Source organism: Bos indicus, chromosome 6, assembly GCF_029378745.1.
Source record: "Bos indicus isolate NIAB-ARS_2022 breed Sahiwal x Tharparkar chromosome 6, NIAB-ARS_B.indTharparkar_mat_pri_1.0, whole genome shotgun sequence".
Classification (NCBI taxonomy): domain Eukaryota; kingdom Metazoa; phylum Chordata; class Mammalia; order Artiodactyla; family Bovidae; genus Bos; species Bos indicus.
Window position 1 is genome coordinate 104,403,414 of NC_091765.1, and position 12,233 is coordinate 104,415,646.

The window sequence follows — 12,233 nt, forward strand, 5'->3', positions numbered from 1 at the left end:
CGGCAGGCTCCTCTGTCTGTATAATTTGTCAGGCAAGAATACTGGAGTGGGTTGCCATATCCTCCTCCAGGGGATCATCTTCCCTACCCAGGGATTGAACTCTTCTCTCCTGCATTGACAGGCAGATTCTTTACCACTGCGCCACCTGAGCAGCCCCTTTGTAATGAACAGATATTGTTTAATGATCATAGATATTATTTAGCTTCCCAGATGGCGCTAGCGGTAAAGAACCTGGCTGCCTTTGCGGAAGATCTAAGAGACGCAGGTTCAGTCCCTGAGTGGGGAAGATTCCCTGGCGGAAGAAATGGAAAGCCTCTCCAATACTCTTGCCTGAAGAATCCCAGGGACTGAGAAGCCTACAGTCCATAGAATTGAACAGAGATGGACAAGACTGAAGTGATTTAGCACACAGCATAATGATCATTAGGTCCAAGTAGCATCTCTGCTCTGTTAGTCTCCAAATAAGGACAAAGACCTTGGCTGACATATTTTTGGCACCCACCCATCATAAATCAGATAGGGTCTTGACTTAGGAACTCAGTTTCTGTCTCCAAGCACTTCCCTTCATAACTGAGCTTAACTATAAAACTCCTGATGGTCCCTTAGAAGTATGGAGTGCAGCTGGGGATGCTTCCAGATTGCCATATGCCTGATCCAAGTCGTTCGTAAGTTACCCATACAAAACTTCCTAATTCTGCTTTATGGAGCTGCCCTCCTGCCTCACTTTTCAGTCTCAATATACAGTGTCAGTTTGTTGGGCATTTTTCATTCCTTCTGTTCTTGGGGACATTTTTAGAAGGGATTCTTTTGGGCTTCCCAGATGGCTCAGTGGTAAAGAATCTGCCTGCCAATGCAGGAGACACAGAAGACTCGGGTTCAGTCTCTGAGTTGGGAAGATCCCCTGGAGGAGGAAATGGCAACCCACTCCAGTATTTTTGCCTGGAAAATTCCATGGACAGAGGAGCCAGGTGGGCTATAGTTTATGGGATGGCAAAGATCTGGACACAAGAGAGTGTGCACAAACACCCGTGACTCAGCCAAGAACTAACTGGAGGAGGCACAGTTTGGGTACATGGGTCTCTAGGAGAAATTCTCAAACCCTGAGGCGTCAGAATGACTGGAAAGATGTAAACTGTAGAGTCACAGGCCCATTCTCTCTACTTCGGATTCAGAAGGATGCTGTACTTGTTTCCTAGGGTGGCTGTAACAGGTGTCCCCACCTGGATAGTTCACAACAACAGAAATGTATTGTCTCACAGTCTGGAGGCAGAAGTCTGAAGTCAAGCTGTCAGCTGGGTTAGCTCCTTCTGGAGGGGCTGATGGAGAATCTGTACCAGGGCCCCTCTGGCTTCTGGTGGCTGTGGGTCATCCTTGGCGCCCCTTGGTTTGTAGATGCATCACTCTAGTCTCTGCCTCCATCTTCACACAGTCTTCTCTGTGTGTCTGTGTCTCTTATCTTCTTCTTAGGACATCACTCATATTGGATTCATGGGCTTCCTTGGTGACTCAGGGGTAAAGAATCCACCTGCCAATGCAGGAGATGTGGTTTCTATCCCTGAGTCAGGAAGATCCCCTGGAGAAGGAAATGGCAACCCACTCCAGTATTCTTGGCTGGAAATCCCATGGACAGAGGAGCCTGGCAGGCTGCAGTCCATGGAGTCATAAAGAGTCAGGCACAACTGATGGGCTGAACATGCATGCATGCATTTCGGATTAAGAGTCCTCTGTTCCAGTATGATCTCATCTCAGCTAATTATATCTGCAACAACCCTATTTCCAAGGATTGGAAATAAGGTTATATTTTGAAGTCCTGGTGGCTAGAACTTCAACATATCTTTTGGGAGGTCATAGTTCATCCTATTTAACAGAGGCAGCAACTCTAAATGCTAACAACTCTCACCCCAGGAGTTCCTGACAGGAACCCCTGTGACCATGGCACTTCCTTCCAGTTCACCTTTGCAGCACCCTCTGCAGAGACAAGGGCCTGCCCAGTGGCTCAGTGGTAAAGAATCCACCTGCCGTGCATGAGACACTGGAGACACGGGTTTGATCACTGGGTCGGGAAGATCCCCTGGAGGAGGGCATGGCAACCCACTCCAGTATTCATGCCTGGAGAATTCCACGGACAGAGGAGCCTGGTGTGCTAACACCCACGGGGTCGCAGAGAGTCGGAAATGACTGAAGCATCTGAGCACGCACATAAGACACAGAGGAGATAAGGTCTGTAATGACTACGCAGGAAGTAGGAGCAGTGTGTTTCAGGCGGACGGCCAGGCCTGCAGAGACCAAAAGGAGAAGGAACTGCCAGAGGAGTCAAGAAGCGGGCAGCAAGGTCCCAGTGGAGCATGAAGGGAAGCTTGGCTCGGTGTCTCAGTGTCCCCTCTCAGCATCCCACTGGCCACGTGGCTGATGTTGGAAATAAGGTCTTTAATTTTCCAGCTACTCCAGTGTCAGCAGAACAGGTGCTTCATAAACAGGACCACAGAAAGGAGTGCAGGATGCATGGTGCCTATCTCGCTAATATAAAAGAGATTTTTGGAAACCCCTTTCACTCATGCTCCTAGATGTCTACAGAATCATGTTATTCTCCAAGAGTGATAAAAATGCATCTACAAAGAGGATTGTACAAAATATTTATGACACCTTAATTCCTAATAGATAAATTCTACAAACAGCCCAAATGTCCACAAGAAAAACGGATAAACCATGTGTGTACTATTTATATCAGTTCAGTTCAGTTCAGTCGCTCAGTCATGTCTGACTCTTTGCGACCCCATGAATTGCAGCACGCCAGGCCTCCGTGTCCATCACCAACTCCCGGAGTCCACTCAAACTCATGTCCATCGAGTCGGTGATGCCATCCAACCATCTCATCCTCTGTTGTCCCCTTCTCCTCCTGCCCACAATCCCTCCCAGCATCAGGGTCTGTTGTAAGGAGTCAGTTGTTCGCATCAGGTGGCCAAAGTATTGGAGTTTCAGCTTCAGCATCAGTCCTTCTAATGAATATTCAGGACTGATTCCCTTTACAATTGACCGGTTGGATCTCTTTGCTGTCCACGGGACTCTCAAGAGTCTTCTCCAACACCACAGTTCAAAAGCATCAATTCTTCGGCACTCAGCTTTCTTTACAGTCCAACTCTCACATCCATACATGACTACTGGAAAAACCTTAGCTTTGACTATATGGATCTTTGTTGGCAAAGGTATGTCTCTGTTTTTTAATATACTGTCTAGGTTGGTCATAGCTTTTCTTCCAAGGAGCAAGTGTCTTTTAATTTCATGGCTGCAGTCACCATCTGAAGCAATTTTGGAGCCCCCTAAAATAAAGTCTGTTACTGTTTCCATTGTTTCCTTTCCAGTTCAGTTCAGTTGCTCAGTCATGTCTGACTCTTTGTGACCCCATGAACCATAGCATGCCAGGCTTCCCTGTCCATCACCAACTCCCTGAGTTTACTCAAACTCATGTCCACTGAGTTGGTGATGCCATCCAACTATCTCATCCTCTGTCATCCCCTCCCTTCTCCTCCTGCCTTCAATCGTTCCCAGCATCAGGGTCTTTTCCAATGAGTCAGCTCTTTGCATCAGATGGCCAAAGTATTGGAGTTTCAGCTTCAGCATCAGTCCTTCCAATGAACACCCAGGACTGATCTCCTTTAGGATGGACTGGTTGGATCTCCTTGCAGTCCAAGGGACTCTCAAGAGTGTTCTCCTTGTTTCCTTTTAGCAGATGAGAAGTTGCAGCAGGGTGGTTATGGGTGGCTGTAATGTGGGTCCTTTCCCGGGTACATCATGGAGCAGGGATAGGGTTTGACATGGAGGGGTTGGCAAGGTACAGGACAGCATCCTTGTGGGGAGAAGCTGGGGGAAAGACACTGCTCCCAGCACACCTGCCCTGACAGGTAGCCTATTAGCTTCAGGGCTACTGGGGAGCAGAGACGCAGGGACAAAAGAGCAGAAACCTCTGTCAAACCCATGCACATCTCCCCTTTCCCATCTTCTTCCATGCCTCCCGCTTTCACATATGGTCATCCTGACCACCCCCATCTGGAAGACAACTTCCATCCTCCATCTTTATTTTGAGAACTCCTGTTAACGGTGCCAGCCTCACTTCAACTCCACAACCACAACTCTCATGGGGGTTCTCAGTATAGCTGGGTGATCTTACTACATTCACCTTTCCACGTAAGAAAGAACATCTGATTGGTCAAAGCCACTATATAGTTGGGTTTCTGCTAAAAACAGCCAGATGCCACCTGACAACACAAGGAGGGGTATCTCATTTTCATTTTCTTTTTAAGGGAAACAACTTGGGTTCTTCAGGTTCCAGATGGAAGCGTCTTCTGACACACAGTGCCACACACAGTGTGATTGCTCCCTGCTCGGGTCTGTCACCCTCTGCATTTCACAGGCTCCCATTTTCCACCCAGGTACTCTTTGAGGATGCTACAGTCCCTGCCTAAACCACTGGAGGACCCGAGCCAAGGCTGCCTGGAGCTCATTCTCACTGTGGTCCAAAATGCCCAAGCTGGTTTCAGCGGAAGTTCCCAGGACTGACTGTCTACCGTGGGGAAGGGACCATGAGCCTCAGAGCAGACAGGACCACAAGGAAATGTGATGGGCTCTGAAACCTCTTATAATCCTAGCCCTCACCTGCTCCAAGTTTCTTCCCATCCTGCTGGGACCAAGGACATGATCAGTGTGGGTGAGGCTGTCTGAGAGATGAGTGATGTTGATGAGTGAGTGATGTTGTCTGGCTTGGTGTGTCTGTGTTTGTGTGTCTACTAGCCTAGATTTGTAGCCACCCAGGACAAAGGACAGGCTACTGCCTCCTTCATCTCCCCCAGCGCCCACTGGGAATGGGGCCCTGTCCAGCCCATCAACCCAAACAGCCCTCCCCAGGGCCCTCACACCCTGCTGCACCTCCCGCCCACCCCCTGGCATACTCTGGGAATTCAAGCTTCTAATCCAGCTGCAGGTGCCCACCTCTGCCAGGCCACCTTGCTTCTCTGTGTATTGCCCTCACTGATGGACCTCCATGCCCTGGCCTCCTCGCCCATCAGGGCACCGCCAGGCATGGCACCTCCAGGAGCTTCCCTGACACCCAGGCTGAGCTGTGTGCCTGCTGCAAAGTCATGCCTGGGCTGCCCTCTCCCACAACGTGTGGACCCTCTGTGGCTGCCACCTGCGAGAAGCCGAAAGTGGTGGAACACGGGTGAACACATAAGGGTCAACTGGGCATGTGTCCATCTGGCCCTCCTGTAGGGACGGAAGTGGATCTGATTGTCTCTGCAAGCCCGAGGCCTGGGTGAATGACTAGATAAATGGAGCTATGTGCTGTGAGTCCTGCCTGCAGGGCGGCTCCTGTTGTGTGAGCCCACGGCCCCTTGAGGCCTCTCTCTGAGTCATCAGGCACTGGTGGATGGACCCCCAGATGGTAACATGGGTGGGACCAAGCCTGAGCCTCCACTTCCTCGGCTGCTGTAAGGGCAGTCATGTGATCAGGTCAGTCATGTGATCAGGTCAGCCCCTCCCACCTTACCATCATCCTGTCTCCTGCCAGTCCACAATGCTGGGGTCCTAGCACAGCCCACACCACGTTATCCCATCAAATAATGATAATCACAACAACAATCATAACAGTTATCCTTTTCCTGAATGCTCCTACCACGCCAGGCCTTGAATCAACCTTACAGCAACCACACGGCAAGGGCGTGATTTCCACTTTGTCGTTGCTGACAGTGAGGCTCCATGATGTTAAGCGACCTGCCCTGGGTTGCTCTGGCAGCAGCAGACCCAGGACTTGATCCAAGGCAGTTTTTCTCCGGGTCTCGGGCGTGTAGCCATCTGCTGGCCTGCCCCTCCATGCCAGCATCCTGTGTGCCATCAGTCCTGCTGTGGTCACCCCACTTCACATAAAGACCCCCGGGGCCCAGAGAGGTGAAGTTGGAGCCTTGCTTGGGCCAGACGGCAGAGGCAGGATTAGAATAATGGGGTCTGCCTGCTGGTTCCCTTCCAGCATCGTGGCTGGCTTCATGGGGTTTGGGGGCCTTGATTCACCCAGGGAGACCATGGGTCCCTTGAAAGGGCTCTGCCCAGTGGATCCTGGTAGCATACTTACTTCTCTCTGTTGAATATGATGAATTCCTTCCGCACAGTCTCCAAGCACTGCTGGAGGTGTCCATTCTGTCAAAGAGCACAGAGAGGGGACCGTAAGTGACGACGCATCCTCCCCAGAGTGAGGACGACCAGACACTGATCTAAATAGGATGCTTGGGGATGGGGACAAGCTAAGCAGCTGGAACAGCCCTGACTGTACAGGCGACAGTGTCATGGGGAGGTAAGGGCTGACAGAAGAAGATGTTTTTCTACATGTTAAGCCATTAAATGCAATGTCAAAGTCTTGTTAAAATGGGCTATGAGTTGAGTTTGTTTGTTTGTTTTTACATTTTGGCCACATGGAATGTGAGATCTTAGTTTCTTGACCAGGGATCAAACCTGCACCCCACTGTGGTGGAAACACAGTCTTAACCACTAGACCACCAGGGAAGTCTCTGGAATATGAACTGAAAATAAGGACCCTGGTTTCCTGATCACTTGAATGTTCATGAGGCCTGACTGAGCAGCACGGTGGGGGAGGGGGATTTCAAGGCCGTCACACAAAGATGCTCATTCTCCTCAGGAACAGGAGCCAAGGACCACGGTCTCACAAATGTTCTAACTCACGTCTCACAGCTGCCTGGATGCAGGATGGACGTGCACGTGTCTGCAGGACCTCCATCCGCTGTGGGCCCACGTGAATGCCCACCCAGGCCTCCCCTGGTCAACTTCTGCATTAGTCCCAGCACACAGCCTAGGGTCCACAGTACTTTTAGGGGCTACAGAGATATTTTTTTCAAATAAGCTGAAAAGAATGAACTTTTAACACCGAATGCTATATTTGTCTTCATAGCAATGTAATCATAAATTGTAATGTTTAATATATTTTGATGGAGGAAGGGAAAGTTGTGGGGTGAACTGTGTCCTCTAGAAAGATGTGTTGTAGAAGCAACCTAAATGTGCATTGACAGATGAATGGATAAAGAAGATGTGGTGCATATGTACAGTGGAGTACTCCTCAGCCATAAAAAGAATGCTGTAATCCCATCTGCAGCAACATGGATGGACCTAGAGAATATCATACTGAGTGAAGTCAGTCAGACAGAGAACGACAAATTCCAAGTGATATTAGTTTGTTGTTGTTGTTGCTGATTATTCAGTCATGACTGACTTTGGCAACCCCATGGACTATAGACTGCCAGCCTCCTCTGTCCATGGGATTCTCTGGGCAAGAATACTGGAATGGGTTGCCAGGGGATCTTTTCTATCCAGGGATCAGTCCTGAGTCTATTGCATTGCAGGCAGTTTCTTTACTGCTGAGCCACCAGGGAAGCCCATGATGTTACTTAAGTGGGATCTAAAATATGACACAGGTGAACTTATGAAAAAGAAACAGACTCACAAGACATGGAGAACAGACCGTGATTGCCAAGGGGGTGGAGGTCGGGGAGGGAAGGATTGGGAGGTTAGGATTAGCAGATGCAAACTATTAAGTACAGAATGGATAAACCACAAGTTTCTGTTGTATAGCACAGCGGGAACTATATTCAATATCCTGTGATAAATTGCAATGGAAGAGAATACAAAAAAGAATGTATATATTCTTGTAACTGAATCACTCGGCTGTAGGGCAGACATTAATACAACATTGCGAATCACTATACTTCAATAAAAATAAATAAATTGAAAAACACATGTTGAGGTCCTAACGCCATGTACTGGTCAATGTGACCTTATTTGGAAACAAGGTCTTTGCAGATGGAACTAGTTAGGATGAGGTCAACCTGGAGCAAGGAGGGGGGCGCTTCCTAAATTTGATGACAGGTGTCTTTAAAAGAGGACTGTGTGAAGACACAGAGAGGAAAATGCCTTGTGAAGATGGAGGAAGAAATGAGAGTGATGTAGCTACGAGCCAAGGGGTGTCAAGGGCTGTAGGCCACTGCCGGAAGCTGTAAGAGGCAAGGAGGGAGCCTCCTGAGAGCCTTTGAGAAAGCACAGCTCTGTTAATACCTTGATTCTGAACTTCCGGTCTGTAGGATTGTGAGTGCACACATTTCAGTTGTTCCAGATCAATGTGTGACACTTTGTGATGATAGCCTAGAAAATTAATACAAGGACCCACAAAGGGTGGCCTTGGATGCCTCCACAGTATAACACCTTTGCAGAGGGTGTGGGAAAAAAGAAGAATGACTTTTTTTCTTTCTCTTTTCTGAGAACAAAGAAGATACAGAGAACAGTGAGCAGGCCTGAACATTCCGAGTTTTTTTGCTCCTAACTCTGCATGTCTGTAACTAAGTTTGCTTCACTCCTATTTTCCTTTGACTCTATGCTAAATACATCCTGTTTCTGGTATTCACCCGTACAACACCCTTCCCCTTGTAGTTACATATCAGAAAGAAGGCCGCAAGGCACCGAACTGCCAGACTCAATTACTGGGTTACTGATGCCAGCCTATGACTCTTTTTGAAACAATTCAAGAGGAAGAAATCAAGATCCTAACACATTAGTACCTCATCACCAACTCCTGACTTTGATCTTATATAAGCTCCTAGACTCCTCATGGAGGTGGGGGCGGGGGCACAGTTCTTGGAGGCACGAGCCTACTGTATTCTCCTCTCCACTGGCTGAGAATTAAATCCACCTTTCTATTATCTCCAGACTCTGTCTCATATTTTTTATTTAGCTTTGGTGGGCAGAGAAGGCCAAGATTTTGGCCAGCAACGGGTGCTGGGCTCTACTGGGCGCAGCACTGAAGTCACTTGGCATCGTTCTTGGGCTCTTGATCAGAGATACAGAGATTCCTGCACTAGGAAACCGTGCTAACGTGAATGATGAGAGCAAGAACGTATCGACTCAAGCGATGCTCTCATAGCATCCTGCTCTGAAAGATCACTTGTTTGATGGAGGCATTTGATTGACTGCAAACGAAGGCATTTGGGAGGGTGAAGTGACACGTCACACTCCCCGCCCACCCCCCTTGTGGCTAAGGAGCAGCTCAATCACATTCACTGGACTATAGGGTTCCTCTCTGTCAGGGTGTGCTCCCAAGACAGTGCTCACCAAAGGACAGCTGTCCTTAGAGCCATCTTTGGATCTGTTCTTTGCCAACCTCTTCTTCTTTTTATGAAGTGGTTTGGATTCAAGAATCATCTCTTCAAGTTCAAATGTGGGATCGCAGTTCAGTCTCCCTTTCTGAAAAGAAGTGGAAAAGGAAACACGGTTTGCCTTGGTTCCGCATCACTGATTTGTATTTTCATTCATTAATTCAATCACTCATTCATTCAATCACTCATTCAACAAGTAACAGTGAGCTACTCCTAGGGTGTGAAAGAAAGTTGTGAAAGTGTTAGTCACTCAGTCGTGTCAAATTCTTTGTGACCCCACAGACTGTAGCCCACCAGGCTCCTCTGTCCATGGAGTTCTCCAGGCAAGAATCCTAGAGTGGGTTTCCATTCCCTTCTGCAGGGGATCTTTCCAACCCAGAGACTGAACCCAGGTCGCCTGCATTGCAGGCAGACTTTATACCATCTGAGCCACCAGGGAAGCCCCCCCCCCCCCACAGGGGACATATCTGCTCATTTCTGTCCTGATGATGAACACTGACACATTCTCACTGCACATGTCATTCATTTAGCCCTATAATCCCCACCCACCTGTTAATATCCACATGTTTCCTTCATCTTGTGTGTGTTCATTTCATGAGATTGAGTTCAGTTTACCAATCTGGTACTTTTCACATATTTTCTCATACCCTCCTCCTCACGTCATTACTACTTTTTATATTAATATAAATATCATTTTTAACAAATCCATTTAAAGATGCCATTTCTGGCCAAAAAGTGAAAGTGAAAGTCGCTCAGTTGTGTCTGGCTCTTTGAGACCCCGTGGACGGTAGCCTGCCAAGCTCCTTTGTCCATGAAATCATCCAGGCAAGAATACTGGGGTGGGTAGCTTTTCCCTTCTCCAGGGGATCTTCCTGACCCAGGGATTAAACCCAGGTCTCCTGCATGGCAGGCGGATTCTTTACCATCTGAGACACCAAATCTACCCAGTTCTCCATCCTGGCTACCAGGTGCCCTGCAGCTGAAGCCAGTTGACCCTCAGGCCTGCGGTCATCCCTGGGAGCCTCTGGGCTAGCTCCTCGGCCTCCTTCCTGTTGGCCTCCTTCATTCATCCTCAGCAACCACCTGTCCACTCAATGGTGTAAACCTGACACTTTTACCTCCCTGCCAAGAGCACTGCAGTGTTTAGAGGGCACAGTCCAAAACCCTTGTCATGATCTCCGGAAGTCTCCAGGGTGTAGACTGTGGTCCCTTCCACCCTCATTCCCTACTGTTTTCTTCTATTTTACTCTGCTCCAGCTATAAAGCTTTCTCACTGTTCTTTGGAAGCTTTTTGCTGCCTGGAGGTGCGTGATCTTGATATTCCCTCTGCCTGGAAAATTCCACCCTGTCTTTACAAGCCTGGTTCCCTCACTTGGTTCGGATTTCTGCACCTCTACCTAAAAGCAGCCTCTGCCTCCTTCTCCTTCACCCCGTTCTCTGTCTTCCTAGCTCGTTCTCTGTGTAGGAATTGGCATCACTGCCTGATGTCACGTTACACGGTTACTGGTGACTCACTGTCTTCCTCTCATGAATTTGAGTAAGCTCCAGGAGTTGGTGATGAACAGGGAAGCCTGGCATGCTGTAGGCCATGGGGTCGCAAAGAGTCGGAGATGACTGAGCAACTGAACTGAACTGAACTGTTATATATTTACTGGTAACTCACTGTCTTCCTCTACCCGACAGGCAGCTTGTGAAAGGGTGGCTCATTGACTCCCATTACCCTGCTCTCACCCACCCAGGGCCTGGATCTGTGCACACTGAGGGTGTGATTTAACAAGAAAAAGGAGGTTTTGTGCCCCTGAGGACTCACTACAGGGAGGGAAGCCACCCAACTGGACCGCGCAAATCAGGTCCAAATCCACGCCGAATCCCAGTGAAAGGTGATTCCTTTGGAGCTCAAATGATGTGGCCAGCAACCCCCCTCCCCCGTGCCAGCTTCCAGAGTGTTCCTGAATACCCAGGAGGGAGACCCTGCACAGGGCTGGATGTCATAGAACAGGACCTCACTCACATTGGGCACAAAGCCGGGTGTCAGTGCCTTCTCCAACACCGCATCCCAGTTCATGTCGGCCAAGTAGGGTGCGCTCTGGACGTCACCAAGGCTGGACAGGCGGCTCTCAGGGTCCTTGGTCAGGAGCTGCAGGCAATGAGCAAACGTATGCAGTTGGGCAGGACTGAGGTTCGCAGAGCCTCCGAAGATGGAGTCTTGGGAAAATGAAGGTGCCTCTGCTTCCACGTTCCATGAATGTTGTGCCCTGTCTGGGCTGCTTGTGTTGAAGCATTGTACATGCTCAGTTGCTAAGTCAGGCCCAACTCTTTGTGACCCTATGGACTGTAGCCTGCCAGACTTCTCTGTCCATGGGATTTTTCCAGGCAAGAATACTGGAGTGGGTTGCCATTTCCTTCTCCAGGGAATCTTTGTGACCCCAGGATCGAACCCGCAACTCTGCGTTTCCTGCATTGGCAGGTGGATTCCTGACCACTGAGCCACCAGGGCTGCTTATTGAAGTGTCACATATGCTTATACCTGTTTACAGTCAGGGAGGAGCTGAGAGGCTAGGCTTCCCCAAGGTCAACCAGCAAGGGCCTCTTTGGGACTAGCTTTTCAGCCTCCATGCTCCCCTCAAGGACTCTTACCCTGGGATGTGCTACCTGCCAATGATGTCTGCAGAGGCTTCCAATTAAAAATAAAAAGAATCAGCTGTCTCGTTTTGGAACGTTCAGCTTGGTAATGGGATGCATAATAAAATTTTCCCCTGGACAGCTATGAGGTGACCTCTGCAGCCTGACGGAGTAGTCTCATTTGTAGCCAAGATCTCATTTTTAGCTTCTCCTCAAATAGAGTTTCTGCTAATAAGGGGTGATGCAGTAAAAGGAAAAAAAATTAGCTGTATCGTATTACATTGCATCCAGAGGGGTTTTCAGGTTTCAAAACACTGGCTTGTCTGATGCTAAGAACACAGTGGCTACAAATGAAAGACAGGACCCAGCCCTGGGACAGCCACTCGGTAGCCATGTAGCTTCAGAGGAGCT

General features: G+C 48.9%; 1 protein-coding gene across 3 annotated transcripts in view; it reads right to left on the minus strand.

The window, feature by feature from the left end:
• STK32B (serine/threonine kinase 32B) overlaps positions 1 to 12,233 on the minus strand; it is a 407,299-nt gene that overhangs the window by 21,924 nt on the left and 373,142 nt on the right. For all 3 annotated transcript variants that reach the window (XM_070791788.1, XM_070791787.1, XM_070791789.1), the window contains 3 exons: positions 11,212 to 11,337; positions 9,157 to 9,288; positions 6,119 to 6,183 (listed from right to left, as the gene is read on the minus strand). In XM_070791788.1, the coding sequence (XP_070647889.1) occupies positions 6,119 to 6,183; positions 9,157 to 9,288; positions 11,212 to 11,337 (323 nt within the window). The remainder of the gene's footprint in view (positions 1 to 6,118; positions 6,184 to 9,156; positions 9,289 to 11,211; positions 11,338 to 12,233) is intronic.